Here is a 19587-nt window from a genome sequence, read left to right as displayed (position 1 = left end):
TTGACTGATTTACACAATCTTACAATATCCTGATTAAATTGTTAGATGTGAGTATTCTATCATTTCTGAAGTGTCAGGGTGGTGATCTGAACTCAACTTAGTCCATGTTCCCATTGCAGCGACACTTGAGTAGGGAACATCTCAATTGAGATAAACTACTCTCCTTCCCTACACTGTGGTCCCCTCCTGTTTTCCACAAACTACCAATAGATAGATTGCAATTCTCTATGTTGATATCTTCAGGCTTTCATTTTGAAACAAACAATGCCAAAAATTGACTCAAGTAAGGCTCGTCAATGGACACCAAAGCTACTGGGTAACAAAAGTTGGGTTTCACCAGACAAATTCCCAACAAAAAGGAGAGAAAAGGTCCTTATAACCAAGAAGTCTCACAGACACTACCCTAGCCAAGTGATCAGAAAGCCTCTCCAATAACAGGTCTACATGACATCACACCACACAAAAGGGATAACAGCATTGCCTCTGTAGTCATCTAGCCCTAAACTGTACAGTATGGTCATACTGAGTCTGAAGGCAGCACTCACTGCCACTTCTTTGTAAGACAAAATCTTTTTCTTATTAAAGATATTATTTATGGTTACAACTCATATTTGTAACTTTCAAACAGATCAAGTTTTATTATATTTATTAATTTTTCAGGAGAAAACTAGTTGAGCATCAGCATTCATCACTCTCTGAATTAATGATTTTTATTTTTTACTTCTGTGTTTGTGTGCATATATGCCATGTGGATGCCCTTAAGAGGCCAGAGACAACTGATGTGGATACTAGGACCCAAATTGAAACCTTAGGAGTACGTATTCTTAACTGCTGAGCCATCTCTCTAGCCCTTCTTAACTTACTTATGGTGTGGGTGTTTTGAGCACTTGCAAAGGTCAGCAGTAGACTCAAGGGAGCCCATTCTCTGTGTGGGTCTTAGTTAAAAACTCAGGTCGAGAGGCTTGGTGGCAAGCGCCTTACCCACTGAGCCATCTTGCCAGCCATCAATCAAGTTTTTACAAGTATCCAACTAGGCTGATGAGATGGCTCAGCAGGCAACCTGAGTTCATCCATCCCCAGAACCTACATGGTGAAAGAAGCAGACTCCCAAAGACTGTCCTCAGATGCCTCTACAAGCAATATGGTATTTGCATGCATGCCTATGTGTGGAAACACACACACACACACACAATTAAAGTATCTACAACATGTAGAGCCAGTCCAAAAATAATAATAATAAGTAAGAGAAATTAACAATGACTCCAAGAAACAGAATATGAGAAAGTTCTTAAAAGATTTTTGTAACTTTTCTCTAATCTGAAATTATTTCAAAAGATTTAAAAAAAAAAAAAAACTGGGGAAGCAATAGAAATCTCTAAACATTGGCTGTAGACAAACTCCTTACTTTCTACTTCCGTTAACAAATCATGGTGTTCTATACCTATTTTTAAAACCTTTTCCATTCCCTTTAACAAGCTAATTTATTCTGTCCTTCAAAACTCAAGCACTCTCCTATCTAAGGGACTTTTTAAAGACAGTATTAAGGCCTGATTCTCATTCCCAGAGATTAAACTCCCAGTGAGGGACACCACTCAGAGTCTTGCCCCAATGCCTATAAACCAATCCAACCATTCATTTACTCATGTTTCCCAAGGCTCCGTATCCCAGTGCCTCAGTGTCAGGCATGTAATATCTCAGTAAACATTTCTTCTTTGAATGAACTAGAGCTAAGGTGCAAGAAATTAATTTCTCAAGCTTTTATAACAAAGCTGGATAATAGCTCTTATATCTCCATGGCAGTGGTTCTCAACCCTTGAGTTGCGCCTCCATTGGAGGATGAATGACCCTTTTACAGGGGTCGTCTATCAGATATTTACACTACGATTCATAGTAGCAAAATTCATAGTAGCTACAATTTAGTAGCAAAATTACAGGTATGAAGTAGCAACAAAATAATTTTATGGTTGGGGGTCACCACAACATGAAGAAATGGATTAAAGGGTCACAGCATTAGAAAAGTTGGAAACCACTGCTCTATGGTCTTGGAGGGGTCAAGACACCAAAAACACAGCACAAATTCTATCACGCCATTTTTGTATTTGGTTTGGAGACAGGTTTTTACAGAGCCAAGGTTGGCCTCAAGCTCCTGGGCTCCAAAGATCCTCTTCCCTTGGCACAGGCAAGGGTCACCACACCCTGTCCACAGTACACTCTTGCCAAGGTCACACAGGACCACAGATGTGAGGAGCTGGCAGGAAGCAGAAAGGAGCTAATCAAAGAGTGTTGCAGAATCAGTGGTGGAACTGTTAAGTGAACATACATACTTAGGGGTTGGTTTGTTTTCGAAACAGGATCTCACCATGTGGACCAGCGTGGTTTGGAACTCAGAGGTCTGCCTACCTCTCCCTCTCAAGTGCTGGGATCAATGTGTGCACACCACACCCAGCTTGGTTTTGTATTTTGAGACAAGGTCTTGCTATGTAACTCATGCTAACCTAGTTCTTGTTACATAGCCCAGGTTGCCTTCAAACTTGAGTACTCCTGTCTCTGCCTGAGAGCTGGGATTACAAGTTTGAGTCTCTACACCAGGCTGAATTTATGTATTTATGAAAGGCCTCCGGAACTGGAAAGGATAAAGTGTACTCTGTGGAAACAGTTTTCTAAATGGAGAAAAAGAGAACCATACCCCCGTTACTGCACTAGATCCCTTTACCTCTGGCATATGAAGCATGAGCATGCTGCTGTCGTTAGAGTTTTCTCTGAGAGGCTCTTCAACTGGACTCTCACCAAGACCCTGACCTGAATCTCGTGTGTGGAGCCCCATTTCAGATGAAGCAACTGCAGCACCCAACCTCTGAACTTCCTGCAAGGTCTCATCTTCATCTTCACTTCTGAAACAGTTTCAGTACATTATGTTAAATCGGTCAACCAAACATGGAATTAGTTTAAGGACTAAGTATTATCATTTCATGTGACCTTTTCATGCTTTAAAAAATGTTAACTACAACAGCATTATCTCCAATACAATCCTACAGCTCTGACCTGCGGTGGGAGCTGAGGCACCATATAAAACAAACGCCAGCATCCCTGCCCTTACCTCGCTCGTAGGACAACGTCTTGAGAAACTCTGGGCCCTTCCACAGCACGCACACACGGCAAGTGGTTCTGCTCCTTAGCCTCTGCTGGGTCCAGGCCTTTCTCTTCTAAATCTATTACTCTGGAATCATTTTCCTCAGTTTCTTTCAAAACAAACAAGAAAAATATATTTAAAATGTAGTTCAAAACAGTACAGCTAAGTCTCTATATTAGAAACATACCCTCTCTTAGAAGAGATTCGTGACCCCTCCAAGTTTCTCATACTTCAAAAATTAGCTTATCCACATGGCAGAAGAATGGAGTTTGCCAAGACTTTTGAAAAGTAAACATGATCAATGAAACCTGTACTGCACATATTTCAATCCTGGCTGCCGAAGCAACTGCATCCCCTTTTATGGTAATAGCTCTACAGTATCATAACCAAAAGTAGTACTGAAATTAAGGGCTGGCAAGATGGCTCACCAGCTAAGAGTGCCCACCATCAAGACTGAGTCCAATCCGCAGGACCCACACGTCAAAGGAGAAAACTGACTCCCACAAGTCGTCATCTGATAGTCTCACATCCTCTGTGGCACATGCACACTACATGCGCACGCACACATCCACACATTTGGGCAGGCACGCATGCATGTACACACACAAACACACACACACACACACACACACACATACACACACACACACTCATACATACACATGCAATACATGATTTTAAAAGTGATTACAAACCCACACCCAAAGGGAGATTAGAGGTGAACACAAGAGGGTCTGTCTAACGCCACCACACCGGACGTCTTGGAGAGGTGTAACTTGTACGACAGGTGAGACAGCTCAGCGGACAGCAGCACTTGCCATCAAGCCTAACGAACCCAGTTCAACCTCTGGGCCTCACACTGTAGTCGGAGAGATGACTCCAGCAAGGTATACATTAACCACCACACATGTGCACCACGGCATCTGTACAGGTACGTATGTGCACCCATGCATGACCCCCACACAAAATGAATATAATAAAAAGTGTAAATGGTATCACAAAGGGGAAGGAAAATACTGCTAAATAAAAGGAGTAATGTGAACCTAGACAGAGGGTGGGTGTGGGACAAACTGATAGACCACCTATGGACTTTTGGATACTGCTCAAGCCAGTTCCATTAACTAACTGTTGGCTGAAAGCAAATCTCAGATATCAGGGACCCAAAACTAGGGAGGAATGATGCTAATTATCCAGATGTTTTAAACATGAATTCACAATCTAGGAAAGCTATGACTTCCACGGCTTTCCCTGAGGAATCAAGACTTCGGGGAGAGGACTTGGAAAAGGGAAGGACACTAGGCATTAGCATGGACATCACAATAAAAAAGTCCATTTAGAAAACGAGGGATCTCGAGAGATGGCCGAGTAGTTAAGAACACTTGCTGCTCTTGCAGATGATCCAAGTTTGAGTACCAGCTCCCACACAGCAGCTCACAACCATTTGTTATTCCAATTCCAGGGGTCTGACATACCCTTCTGGCTTCTGCAGGAACCAGGCACACATGCAGGGCACAGATATACATACAGACAAAACACTCATACATATAAATTAAAAAAAAAAAAAAGCAGTTGGTATGCAAGCCTGATGATCTGAGTTCCATCCCTGGAATCCATAGATGAAGAAAACCCAAATCTGCCCTCTGTCCTCCACATGTATACAATATATACAGTGGCACACATGCCCCCACATACACACACACAATAAGCAAAATGTGGTATATTTATACAACGAAGTATTATTTGGCAATAAAAGAAACAAGGGCCTGTGAGTAAAGACTCTTACCAAGAAAATATGGCAACCTGTAAAGGTAGGAGGTGAGAAACATCTCCACAAGGCTGTCTTCCAGCTTCCACAAACTCATTCCCCACTCTATACATACACGACAGTAAATTTTTTAAAGGTATTTTATATGCTACAATATAAATGAATTCTGAAAACATTATGCTAAGTAAAGGCCAGAATGTATGTTTCTATTCACATGACACATCTAGAATATGCAAATGTAAATTAGTGGTTGCTTAAGATTGGAGAGTAGCTACTGATGGTGGTAATTATACAGTTTGGTGAACAGAACACCACTGAACTGTAAACTTTAAGTAGGTAAATTGTACTGTATATGAATCGTGTCTCAATCAAACTGGTTTAAAATAAACAAACACAACACTTTTTGTTTAGATAGCCCTGACCTCCAGAGTGCTGGAATTATAGGTGTGTTCTCTCTCCCTCCCTCTCAAAATACACGTGAACAAAATATTCCCACACACAAGGATTTAAAATAAAATTTAAAACTATCTATTATTACAGGAGTGGCATGTGTCACAGCGAGCATGTGAAGGTCAGAGAACAAGTCAGAGGAATCAGTTCTCTCCTTCCACCTTTACACAGGTTCCAGAGATCAAACTCAGGGCTAGAGGCTTATGTGGCAAGTGCCTTTACACACTGAGCCATCATCTCTCAGGCCCTAAAGGATCTTTTGTCCATGCAATTTTTTAAGAGAAAAATGAAACTCACCTCTTTGAATTTCCACGTCTGTCCCTTTGGTTACACAACAACTGGCAACTTCCTGATGACCGTCGAGCCCACAGACCCCTAGGATCTTCTCAGAATCTGGTTCAGGTGGGGTAAAATGACTCTCCAGTCTCAAATGTTTGGTCATTGTCGAAGCTGTATTCCTAGAAGAAAAGGGACAAGAGAAAGGTATAAGTGTGCAAGAGTCCCTTTGCAGTGTTATGTCTAGTACTGATACAGTTGACACACCACCATCCAGGTATCAGACTATATGTGATCGTTCGCTTGTCTGTTTGGATAGAGTCTCCACACACAAGAGGCTCCCTAAACTCAAGCTATCTCCTGCTTCAGCCTCCAGAAGGCTAAAATTATAGGTCTGTACCACCACACCTGGCAAATGTTCGTTTCTGAATGCTGAAATTATAAAGTGGTTCAGTTTACTAAGAGACTTAAGAAAGTAGAACCATGTTTGTAAAACAGACCGCATTTATATAAACCTATTTCACTTACGTTCCAAAGACACAGAAAACATACTGCTGTGATTTTATATGCAGACCAATAAACCATTATCAGTATCGGTTCATCTTTAAATTAATGTGAAAACTTAGCATTGTCTACTTTAAACTTATGTAGAAGCACTATAGATGCTAATAACTGAAGGAATGATGCTATTGAACTGTACTTGTGAACTGAATATGAAAATAACCTGGTTGACACAGTATCCTCCAGGACTTCGTCCTCCAGTACAGCTTCGTCTCTAGTACTTTGTTCCTCCGATACAATCTTGTTCTCCTCAACCGATGCAGGCGACATACTAATCACAGGTGAAGAAACCTCCTGATATTCATGAATAATTTTGTGATTTACTTTATCTGGGCTAAAAGGAACATGACTTTTATCCTTTGAATGAACATCAGGAAATACACATACTCCTACTGCAGAAAAAAATAGGAAATTAAAATTGACCCAATATTAATAGCTACCTGAATAAAATTAATTCCTCAACATTCAATAATGGTCTAATTTCAATATTAAAGTTTGTTCTAGTAGGATACAAATTTAAATTCATTATCTCACATTTCATTTAAAATTTGACTTAATAATTACTCTTATCACTAAAATTTTGGAGTACTCTAAGCAAAAGCTAGTCTTTTGTTACTTTCAATAACTATATACTCTAAATAGATTTCAAGACAGGACATTTTCGTTTATTAGTTTTTGAAAATTATACTTTATGTACTAGAAATCTGTGACAGGCTCCACTAAAATATTCTGCCACTGAGAAAGATGCCCTACCTGGAACACAGATTACATATTCCCCCGAAAAATGCATGGTTATGAACTTACAAGTCTAACAACTAAAATGAATGGCAGGTCATCTATTACCAGTCAAAACAATTATCAGGAATACAATTAGCTGTAGTTAAAGATAATGAGTAAAGACCACAGCTTCTGGGGAAGGAGATTCAGCTCAGTTACAGAGTACTTGCCTAGCAAGTGCAAGGCTCTGGCTTCCATACTCCATACCACAAAAATAAAAATTATAACAATAACTATATAGCTTCTAAGTTGGCTTAATGTATTAAAGATTTAGACTGGCATTTCCTTTGGCTCCTTCCACTACTAGAAGAGTTTAGAATAAATCATCTCAGTAACTACTATTTGCCCCATTCATAGATTTATCAGAGTTATGATCATCATGTCAGGCAGGAACCCTTTGCTAAAGAAATATCTATAAAGTGATCAGTGGTCACTGACTTCCATTATCCAATGATGTTTATGATGATTACAGGTACACAGGCTGAAGATGTACTAGATAACTATTCCATGAACATAAATTTTCTCTCTCTCCTCTCCCTTCCTCCCCCGCCCCCATCTCCTCTCAAGCTTTAGCTGGCCTGGAACTCACTATGCAGACCAGGCTGGTTGCAAACTCACAGAGATCTGCCTACCTCTGCATCCCAGTGGCTTGGGATTAAGGCCACCAAGCCCAGCCTAATTATTCACGTATTTTAGTTATAAGCCTAGCCTTTTTAACAGCTCAGCCAATCTCTCCGGCCCCAAATTATTATTTTATTTTAAATAATTTATTTTTATTTTATGTGCATTGGTCTTTTTCCTGCATGTATGTCTGTGTGAGGTTACCAGATACCCTTGAACTGAAGCCACAGACAGCTCTGAGCTGCCACGTGGGTTCTGGGAATTGCTCTGAGGTCCCCTGGAAGAAGAGCCAGTGCTCTTAACCGCTGAGCCATCACTCCAGTACCACCCCCAAATTATTCTTAATATGGCAACTGCATCATCATCTCAAAATTGATCTCTAAGAGCCTCTCTTCCATTCTTACCATCACCCTGTTCAGTGATGACCTCTGACTGCAAAACTATGTCTCCCATTGTAAGTAAAGTTATGGCAGCTTCCGTACTTCCGTCACTGGGACCTGGAGGAAACAGACCAGCATTACAACAGAACAGTGAATCCAGAAGTCTCTTCACTTAGAAAGACTACTCAGACACTCATCTTCTATAAACAGTTTCAACACCTTCCTACCACCATCCCAGTACGAGTATCGCAGTTTGGTCATATACTACATATTTAGAGACAGACCATCAATGTTGACTGTTAGTTCCTGAAAACACACATTAAACAACTGTGCAGCTCCAGAGGAAACATCACTACTTCCTTACTTAACATTATCCAGTCTAGGCTCACCTTCTAAAGTTAGGTTCTGAGAATCCCCGCTTCCTATCAAGGTAACAGCTTAATGTCATTGTTCTACACTTTAGAAAGCTGTCCTGTTTACCTATTGCCACTGCTAATCATCATGCTACAGTTAACCAAGCAGTTTTAATCAACTCTTTAACAGTTACCTGGTTCTTCTTGGGTCTGTTCACCTATGACCATTTCCTAAAAAAAAGGAAAAGATAAGTAACATCCTAAGTGCATCCCCCAAACAAATGTTCTGGTTTTGTTGTTGTTGTTAAGCATCACATTTTATAAGTCTTTCTATATTTTTGGCTATAATAATAACTTTTACTTTACGTTTGATCATAAAGCTTCACAAATAAGAACAGAAATAATAACTTTAAGGCCAAAGTCTTTTATATCTCATTCCTGATTTTCTGTCTCCTCATCATTGCTGTATACATCTAACTATTCTTAGATCCTCACAGTCATAATCCTTCAACTCTAGTCAGATCTGCTACCAGTTTTTACCCAATAAAAACTAAAGCCTGGGAGAGGACACAAACTTTCTACACTGAGTGGTTTAAAATATAACAAATTTTAATAAATGATGCACAGGAGACAGCTGTCCAGAGAGGCAGCATGAGGAGTACCAATGACCTGCTGTCCAGTAAGACTACCAAACATGACTTAAAAAGCAAACATTGATAGCCTCTAGAATTGGTTGTAAGAGCAAAAACAAATGGGAAACAGCTATTCAGCAAGATCTATAAAACACTGGCAACTGAAACAAGCATTTGTGAACCACAATTGCTCATTGCCGCCTCTCTTCAGCTCCTAGTGGCTAAGACGTCCTCTAAGCTGCTTCCGCTCTCTCTCCACCATAGGTACTGGAGGAGCAAGACTTCAGCACCTAACACCACCATCACCACCAACAACAAAAACCCAGAGATAATATCTGCTACGAATATGAACATAAATACATTTGAAATACTAGTGAAGAACATAGAAGCATATAAAAACCATACATGATAATCAAGGAGGAAATATCTCAGGGAAATAAGTTTTCTTCAACAGCCAAAAACTACTGCCATTACAACTTGTAAATACAGTAACAAAAATATTTTTACATCTGTATTGTACAAAAAAAAAAAAATTAAAACCCTCAAAAAATACACATGACAAAGTCTAAAATCCTTTCACAACAAAACACAAAACAAACCAGCACAGAAGGGAATTTCCTTAGGAGGTAAGGACCATCCTAGAAACCCCACAGCCACCACTATACTTAATGACATAAGATCGGCTGCTTTCCCCTAAGACTGTGACCAAATCAAGAATGTCCACTTGTACTATGTCTAGAAGTTGATTTACAATAGAGGCTCTAGCCAGGGCAATCATACAAGAAACAGACATAAAACACACTCAAATTGGAAAGTAGTATAAATTGAATTTCAAATTTCCAAAACTGTAAGTAAAATTTCCCTGGAAAAGTTCTTTATAAATGTACTCAGTTTAAAACAAAACTGTAGGGTTGGCTGTAATTCAACATGTCAATAAAAGACCCAACACAAATGCAGGAAGAATGTCAGAAGGCAGTGGAAGCCAAGGTTGGAATGCTAAGAAATGACAAAACACTAGTAAATTCTAGAAAGGCAGGAAGACAGGAAAGGGAGGTTTCTTCTGCAGACCCACTAGAAAAACCTCCTGGAAGCGGCTGCACTCGCATGGCGCACACACAGACACACATGCCGGAAAAACAGCACTCACGGACCCAAATAAAAACACATGGGATTTTTGGTGGTTTTTAAAATCCATCTCTACAAGGATTTATAATAGTGTAGTTAATTTTGTGTAGTTGCTGTAACATTTATTTAACATAGACTTACGCCTCAGAATTTTAAGGTTAAAGTCTATGATGATATTCAGAGCTTTACCAAACAACACAAAAATAAGTTTTACAATCAAAATTAAAATCCATGATAATTCACAAGTCTCAACTATTCATACAAACAGTTCCTTACAGGAGAGGAAAAAAATAAACAAAGTTATGAAAATAATTCTGTACTCTTTAGGGAGGTAAACATATGAAAGGCAAAATACGAGTCAAAGTACTTACAAATGATGGTGAATGCGGATCTTTTTCTGGTTGCACATCCTGAGTTGTTGTATCCGTGTCTGAACGCTGGGGTTCAACAACAGTCACACATCCTAGGTCTGCAACATCCATGGTTATCTCAAGCTGTCGTCGTGAGAAGTGTTATCATTTCAATGTGATAAATTACAAACATGAATGAAGAAATATGCCACAATTACAGAATTTAAAAACTAAATGACAGCAATTCTTAGTGACTAACAACTGAGTAAAAGGAAAACATTACTTTTCTGAGCGGTCAGAGTCTATTACAAGTACTCAAAATCTCTACAGCTAATCTTTTGAGTAGGTGGCATTTTACTTCCCATTCCCTTCACTTTGTCTCAATTTCCTCCATTTGCTAACATAAAAAATACAAGCATATAAACATAGAGATACAAAGTCAAACTAGATACTCTTGGTCCCTGCCCTCGATAGAAAAACACAGATTAACTATGTTAAAATACTAAAACTGTACAGTATCATAAATATTAGAGATGACTGAATATGCTTAAAAATATTGATCACCTTATCCTCCTAGTGCAACAACCATCTCTCCCCACCCCACAGTTGCATGAATCCTGATACCCAAGGTAACAGGTTCACTCACACTCTTCACTTGACAGCTGGTTAAAGGAATATAATTTTTTTAAAAGATTGACTTTATTTAAGTATGTGTAGGGGTCAGTATAGATGATCACATTTATGAGCCTAAAGAGGCCAGTAGAAGGTGTTGGATCCCTCTGAGCTAGAGTTACAGGTGTTTGCTGGACCTGGAAGCTGGGATCTGTACTATGGTCCTCATGATTGGGCACCAAGAACCCTTAACCGCTGAACCATCTCTCCAGCCAGCTTAAAGGAAATACAATTTAAACCTTCCCCGTTCAGCTATCAAAACTGTTATCATGACAGGCTCAGTATAGTCCAGAGTCCATGTCTACAAGGCCCTAACTTTGATTGCCAGAACAGGGAAAAAGACAGTGCCATTAAGAAGATACTCCATATTAATTCAGAGACATATCCTAAAGCTTGATTATTGGAAGCTAATTTCACTAGCAATTAGCTTTCAGCCAAAGTGGTGGTGGTGGTGGGGGTGGGGGGGAGATTCATAGATCAAACTCCATGCAGTATTAACCAGTTGTCCTTCCACAAGACTAACTTTCTTTGGTATTTTCTTGGCATATACTAAAACTTACACTCAGTATACTTACTTTGAACTTTCAATATTATTCAGTTAATTTCAAGAATTCTAACTCATTTACCTTTAGACATTTAACATGTTATTATTAATCCTAAGTAAATTAAAGGTAGGTTTTCCTCTCCATTAACAAATGCACCTTTACAGACTCGAGAACTGCATCATTTCTTAACAGAAGTAGCACACATACTATTCCTTGAATTGTTTTCTCTATCATTACCACCATCTTAGCAAACTCCTGGTTCTGCTTGAATGACTCAGAAAGTATTCTAAATCCTTCTACAGAACTGATTCAGATATTCTGCTCAGTGAACCAGCTGAGTGACAAAGAAATGAATGAGAACAGGAATTTAAAGCCAAAGAGTTGGACTGTGAGGCCACAGTGACGAGGAAGCAGAGTGTACTCTACCTCACATCTACTCACATTAGAATGGCTGCTGGCTTTTTTCGTTTTTGTTTTTGTTTTGTTTTGGTTTGTTTTGTTTTGGTTTGGTTTTTGGAGACAGGGTTTCTCTGTGTAGCCCTGGCTGTCCTAGAACTCGCTCTGTAGACCAGGCTGGCCTCGAACTCAGAGCTCCGCCTGCCTCTGGGATTAAAGGTGTGCACTACCACCAAAAAAAAACCAGGAGTGGGGCATACTGCAGCTGTAGAATGACCGCTTATAATGAGGGGCTGGGGAGTGGGAAGGAGCAAGAGAGGCAGGGGGAGTGAGAAGGGGTGAAGAGAGGGAGAAATTGGAACCTTAGAACACTACTGGTGACAAAGTAAAATGGTACAGCCACTGTGGAAAACTCATCTTTCTTTAACTTAAATACAGAATTACCATGTATTCTAGCAAATCCATGTCTGACTTTATCTCCAAAAGAACCAAGAGCAGAGAAGCAGGGACTGGGGGATGTGGCTCAATTGGTAGAGCTCATGCCACATATGTAAAAGCCCCGGTTCCATCTCCAGCACCACACACCTGTGATTTCAGCTTTTGGGAGGTAGAGGGAGGAGGATTTGAAATTCAGGAGCTATACAGAAACAAGAGTTCCAGTTTCGCAAGATGAGGAATTCTTTTGGATGGAGAGTAATGATAAAAATGAGAAAGAAAGCAGAAAGGGAGGCAGGGAGAGAGGGAAGGAGGGAGGGAGGATACTGAGGATATGGCTCTACTGTAAAGTGCTTGCCTCATATATATGAAGCTGTAGGTTCTGTCTTCAACATTTCTTAAACCAGTTGAAGCAGCACATGGCTGTAATCCCAGCACTGGGGAGGTAGACACAGGAGGATCAGAAGTTCAAGGTCATCCTTGACTACATAGCAAGTTTGAAGGCCAATGTGCAATGTGAGATACATGAGACCCTGCCTCAAAAACAACACACAAGAAACAAAAGAAGAAAAATAAAAAATAAAAAAAAAGAAGAAAGAGAGAGATTGATTCTATCTTCTCTACCAACCACAATATAGAAAGCCTATTATAGAGTTAATAGAAAAACACCTGCTAAAACTTTTTTCAAATTAATTAAAAGGTAGATTAAGCAGTTTACAGATACAAGTAGTTTACAGATAAGCAAGTTTCTATCATAGTTAACTGAGTCCCTTGTAGAGCAAGGACAGTGACAACTGAGTGATGCCCATGCAGGCCACTTCTGCTGATGTCCTTAAGCTATTCACTAAGCCCCAAACAAACTACTTTTGACAGACCTTAATAATCACTAAGAGCAGAAATAATCACCCACTAAAGGAGGTGAGTGCCAAAGACTGAAAAAACAACAAAACAGAAGAACACAAACTACCTCTTCCATTGTTTCTTCGATCTGAGCAGACACTGGTTCAGGGGATCTCAGACCAACAGGTACAAACACTGGTGCTTTGTTTAATTCTTCTGGGGCAAGATGACAGGTTTCTTCCTCATAGTCAGAATCAAAATCCTCAGCATCATCTTCATCCTCTTTCTGGGAAGCCCGAAGAGTCACCAACACGGACTTGGAAGCTCTAGGTTCCTTCTTAGCAGTCTTACCTCGAATTCGTTTCGATCCCCGTCCTTTGGGCACATTGGGTCTCATCTTCCTAGATGCTCTTTTCCCACTGTGATCTGTCTCACACTCAGAGGCAGAAGAGAGCGCTGTTCTTCGATGCGGAGTAGTTTTGGAATTTGATTCTTTCAATAGTTGTGGACTGCTGGATGTTGAACCAAAATTACAGTTATAGTCATGTATGCACCAGGATCATCTCAATGAAAGCCTAACTGTTAAGAGTAAAAATCTCAGTTCCAACTTTTAAAATAAAGATCCTGGGCTAAGAGTATAGTTCAGTGGCAGGGCACTTGCCCAGCATGTGAAACACTAAGTTCAACTCCCAGCACTGGTGATGATAATGATAGATACATCTCATTTTATGATGCTAGAATTGAACCTAGGCCTCAAAGGGCCTACATAAATGTGCTCCTGAGCTATATCCCTAGCCCTACCCATTCTTTTAAAAACATATGCCATGAAAATAAGAAAGGAACTAACTACTTCTTAGTATCTAATTCAGAGTGAATTCTTAGTTACATATCTATAAATGTTGCACAGTAAGTTTTTAATACTGGCCTTATACCTATGATATGGTGACTGAGATAAACACAAAACTAGAAATCACTAAAAGACAAAATATCTGGAACCAATCAACAATGAATATGAGATCAAACAGTGGTACTGGTTTATCTCACTGGGTAAACAGATTAGGAAAACAATGTTGTTTTTCAAGAACTTATGTTCCTTCCCACTTTCTTGAAAATTATGGAAGTTATTGTTCATTATTGTTTACAAACTAGAATTAGCATTCTTATTACTGTGGTAATGCACACTATCATTTGCTAGGAAAAAACTGCACATTGCTACAAATAAAAATAAAAAATAGGCTTGTAAATAAAGACTAGTACGTTGAGGCAAAACTTCTTTAACGAATAAGTACGTTTTACTTCCTATTCTGAGTCTCTAAAATAAAATATTACCTAATTTGTTTACTGAGACCCTGCTCGTCAAGTCCCAGAGATGATGTAGGATGGTCCTCTACAATCTCGTCCCTAGCACCTCCTGATGGTGCAGCTTTCAGCTGAGCATCATCTCTGGCAGAACTTGACTCTTCAGGAACTACACAATCTTTTCTTGCTGAAATCTCCAGAGGTGTCAGAACCTCTATCTTTTCCTTAAAGGGGGAGGGAGAAAAAAGGTAATATTACCATGGAAACAATCTTTATTAATACGGTTTAGCAGTCTGGCCTAGTCCTCTAAACATAAAAGGCCACAGGTGATCAGTCTTCAAATGTGTACCAGCTTGTAACATCACAGCTTTTTACGGAAATATGTGCAGCACAAAGCAAGGACTACTGCTCTTCTTCCCAACCCTGACCCAGGGGACAAACTCTTACTTTTAGAGGAAGCTGCATGTCCAAGTCTCCCTCCTGCAGCACATGGTCTTCTGGTTTTGGTGCTGTGCTCTGGTCTGCTGTGTCTTTTTCTACACCTGGTTGCTCTTTTTTATGATGTGCTCCTCCTAAATTTGGTTTAGCCTTTTGGAATCGCCTTCTCATCAGCTGTGTTGGACTAGGCACAGGAGGGTTATTTTCACGCCTAGAATGAAGCACAAGTTATGTTCAAGAACAGAACTCTCTGTCAACGTAACATTAAACAATTCTGATTCAAACTGATTCTAAGTTCAAAGGATTATATATAAATTGGAAATAAAACGAAGCATGTAAAATGAAATACTCATTTTATACATGAAACAGAAAACATAAAAGCTTTATGACTTCCATTTTCTGTATAGCCTGGGGAACAGTTTATAGTATTAATCTTTCTTTACTTTCACTCACTAGTTATGGTATTCAGTGGTTTCATATAACTTTAAGTGATTTTCAGAGAAAAAACAAGGTACTCCCAACTTCCACAGAAGCTGAACACAGATTTTATAACAGCACTTTAAAACACAGCTTCAACTGGGTTATAACACACGAACAAATGCACAATGGTCTTGCTTGACAGCAAGTCTATCTTACCACATTCCTGAAAGCTCATGGAAAGGTCTTATTGACAGGCAGTGTCTCAAAGTTCTTAACCAAAATTCAGACAAAAACAAGGTTTAAACATTCAAAGAAAGCCAAAGCTATCAAAGTAGCTGGAATAGCTACCTAAGGACTTCTGAAAGTATTTCAGTAATGGATAGGACCTAAATTAGGATACTGAAAAAACTTATATAGGAAGGACTAGGGATATAGCTTAGCGGCAGGTAATTTGCTAGTGCTAGAAGCAAAACACTGGGTTCAACCCCAAACACACAGATACAAAGCAAACTATATGTGTGTGTGTGTGTGTGTGTGTGTGTATGTATGTATGTATATATGTATGTATATGTATATGTGTGTGTTCTTATCCATTAGAAACCAACCCTCAAAATACACAGAAAAGAGGTACCAATCCTACTAAGCATTCTGTTAGAAAAACTAGTAAGTTCTAGCAAGGTTATGATGCTGGTTAGTACATTTCAGGATCAGAAAAGGTACCTGGAAAAACAAGTTAATTAAAAGCTATCACACGGGGTGAGGGTGTAGCTCAGTACTAGAGTCATTAGGTTCAATCTACAAGAGAGAATGTCACGACATATGACTGTGAAAACATATTTAAGTATAGGGGATGGCAAGGTGGCTCAGTGGGTAAAGGCACTTGCCATTAAGCCTGACCAACTAAGCTCAATTCCCAGAACCTACATGGTGAAGAGAGAGAACCGACTCCTGAAAGCTGTTCTTTAATCACACACCCACAGTAGCACATGTGCCCCTACCACAAAATAAAATATAATTTAAAAGATATTTAAGAATAAAATATCGGGCTGGAGAGATGGCTCAGAGGTTAAGAGCACTGCTTGTTCTTCCAAAGGTCCTGAGTTCAATTCCCAGCAACCACATGGTGGCTCACAACCATCTGTAATGAGATCTGGTGCCCTCTTCTGGCTTGCAGGGATATGTGCAGACAGAATACTGTATACATAATAAATAAATAAATATTTTTAAAAAAAAAGAATAAAATATCACGAAGTTCAAGGGAAGCAACAAAATCATGGGCATAAAAATAAGGAATAAGATAATTTGTGTGTGTGTGTGTGTGTGTGTGTGTGTGTGTGTGTGTGTGTGTGTGTGTGTGTTTTGAGACAGGGTTTCTCTTCATAGTCCTGGATAGCCTTACACTCAGAGAGCCTCCTGTCTCTGCCTCCCAAGTGCTGAGATTAAAGACATGTGCCATCCACCTGGCCCAGAATGAGGACATTTTAAACCTCACTTAAATAGGCCTGCTGGCACAAGCTTTATCCAGCTACTAAGGCTGAAACTGAAGAATCACAAATTCATGGCTTGCCTGGCCTATAAGCAAGTTTAAAGCCAGCGTGGGAAACTTAGCAAAACTCTGTCTCAGATAAAATAAAGAAGGGTTGGGGTGCATAGCTCAATAGTGGAACACTCGCCTGGCATGTAAAAGGCAGTGGGTTCGTTCAATCAACAGCACCACAAAACACGAAAACCAAACTTCAGGACACTGTTACATAAGACCAATTATGTAACAATCAGAAACATATTTGACAAGGTTTATGTTTTCTCATTAAACCAGACTCACCTTATCTGTTCATCTAAAACACTGCTTTTGTGAACATTTAAGTTCTCTACAGGAACCACACAGCTGTGACTTTCATTCACTCTGGACTCTGAAACTCCAAAGGACACAGCATCAACTTCACTTTCAATGTGAGAGTTCACCTGCAAAGACAACAACTAAGTGAGTATGATTGGTATCTATTTATTTATGTTCTTCAGGACAGGGTCTCTCTGTGTAACAGCCCTGGCTGTCCTGGACTTCTCTCTGTAGACCAGGCTGGCCTCAAACTGCCTGCCTCTGCCTACTGAGTGCTGGGATTAAAGGCGTGCCCTGCTGTCACCACCCCCTCCACCATATGATTTATTTTTTAACACTAAAACATTTTAAAATATTTTAATCAATAAAAAGAGCATTCTGTTTGTTTCTTCTCTTTGGGATGCTAGGAACTGAACCTGAAAGATCTGCATACACCCTGCTGTTGAGCTCCATGCCTAAGCCATTCAGGTTTTTAAAATTATGGCCTCAACTTGGCATCCAGTGTCCATGTTCTGCTGCTCACACAAGGTCACCTAGTTCAGATCAAGAAGTGCAATGATTTACTACCATCCCATGTTTACATATACTTTAAAAGCCCCAAGAGGGGGCTAGGATGAGGACTCAGTAGGTAAGAGTGTCTGATCAACAAATAAGAGGACCAGTGTTTGGATTGCCAGCACCTACATGGGACACAGATGTGGCAGAGCACATCTGTAACCCCAGCACTGGGGGAAAGGTAGACAGTGGAGTCCCTGGCACTCTCTAGCTTAGCTAAAGCAATACGCTCCAAGTTTAGGGAAAAACCATATCTCAAAAACTAAAAGAAAATACCCTATATTACCATTTGACCCATGCCTACATACACATGTACACTTATCACACCTGCACACACCAACTCTAAAAGCCATCTGTTATAAAATAAAGAATTTGAATTAACTAGCACTGATTAGGGCTAGGGGTGCAGTTCAGATGCACACTGCATGCACAAAACTCTGGTTTTGATCCCCAGCACCAAAAGTTTAACTGTTTTTTTTTTTTGTTTTTTTTTTTAAGTATTTCTGCTGTGGGATGGTCTGTATGTCAAGTGTGTTGCTGATTGGTCAATAAATAAATCACTAATTGGCCAGTGGCCAGGCAGGAAGTATAGGCGGGACAAGGAGGAAAATAAAGCTGGGAAGTGGAAGGCTGAGTGAGAGACACTGCCAGCTGCCACGATGACAAACAGCATGTGAAGATGCCGGTAAGCCACGAGCCATGTGGCAAGGTATAGATTTATAGAAATGGATTAATTTAAGCTGTAAGAACAGTTAGCAAGAAGCCTGCCACGGCCATACAGTTTGTAAGCAATATAAGTCTCTGTGTTTACTTGGTTGGGTCTGAGCGGCTGTGGGACTGGCAGGTAAGAGAGATTTGTCCTGACTGTGGGCCAGGCAGGAAAACTCTAGCTATATATTTCCGTCCAAATGGGGATCACAATGACTTTTAATCTAGGTTTTATATTAACACCCAGAGAAAAGAATGCAAAACCAAAGACTACTTGAGACTAACATTTTGGGGCATTATACTACTTAGATTTTTTTTTTTTTTTCTTTTTTCTTTTTTTGGTTTTGCGAGACAGGGTTTCTCTGTGTAGCTTTGCAGCTTTCCTGGAACTCACTCTGTAGCCCAGGCTGGCCTCGCACTCACAGAGATCTGCCTGCCTCTGTCTCCCGAGTGCTGGGATTAAAGGCATGCACCACCACTGCCCAGCTTAGATTTATTTTTTTCTAATACCAAAATACTTATTAGGAAATTGATTAAGGGCCAGAGAATAAAAGTACCAGGCATGACAACCTGACTCCAAGCCTCAGAATACACATGGGAAAGAGAGCGTGTTCCCACAAGTTATCCTCTGACCTTGTGTATGTGCTGTGGCATGTGTACATACATATGTGCACATACCCACCACCCCCACACACATAAATTAAGTAAATGTTACAGAAGAGACTAGACAGAACTGGACATGGTGGCACATGCCTACAATTGCAGCATTTGGGACGGAAAGGCAAGTGAATCAGAAATTCAAGGCCAGTCTCAGCTACACACTGAATGCAAAAGAAAAAGCAGTAACTTGGCTGAACGGGACGGAACGATGATGTATTTTCTGTAACTACGGCACTGAGGAGACTGAGGCCGGAAGATGAAGGCCAGTCTCAGCTAAATAATGAGACACTCTCTGAAAGGGTAAGTAAGAAAGGTTCTTTGAAAAGTTAAACTGTCATTCGAAACAGTATACCATTATCAGT

General features: G+C 40.0%; 1 protein-coding gene across 1 annotated transcript in view; it reads right to left on the bottom strand.

Annotated features, from left to right (window-relative positions):
* The window catches only part of Bdp1 (B double prime 1, subunit of RNA polymerase III transcription initiation factor IIIB), a 97172-nt gene that overhangs the window by 21504 nt on the left and 56081 nt on the right, over positions 1–19587 (bottom strand). Inside the window, exons 22-32 of the mRNA XM_059276294.1 lie at positions 17288–17427; positions 15055–15256; positions 14638–14831; positions 13436–13820; positions 10442–10564; positions 8508–8544; positions 7985–8077; positions 6346–6574; positions 5643–5803; positions 3098–3239; positions 2714–2891 (exon numbers count right to left, since the gene is read on the bottom strand). Of these exons, the coding sequence (XP_059132277.1) occupies positions 2714–2891; positions 3098–3239; positions 5643–5803; positions 6346–6574; positions 7985–8077; positions 8508–8544; positions 10442–10564; positions 13436–13820; positions 14638–14831; positions 15055–15256; positions 17288–17427 (1884 nt within the window). The remainder of the gene's footprint in view (positions 1–2713; positions 2892–3097; positions 3240–5642; positions 5804–6345; positions 6575–7984; positions 8078–8507; positions 8545–10441; positions 10565–13435; positions 13821–14637; positions 14832–15054; positions 15257–17287; positions 17428–19587) is intronic.

The sequence above is a fragment of the Peromyscus eremicus genome, chromosome 11 (assembly GCF_949786415.1).
Source record: "Peromyscus eremicus chromosome 11, PerEre_H2_v1, whole genome shotgun sequence".
NCBI lineage: Eukaryota > Metazoa > Chordata > Mammalia > Rodentia > Cricetidae > Peromyscus > Peromyscus eremicus.
Note: the sequence above shows the minus strand (reverse complement) of the source record. Positions and strands in the feature narration are given on the sequence as shown.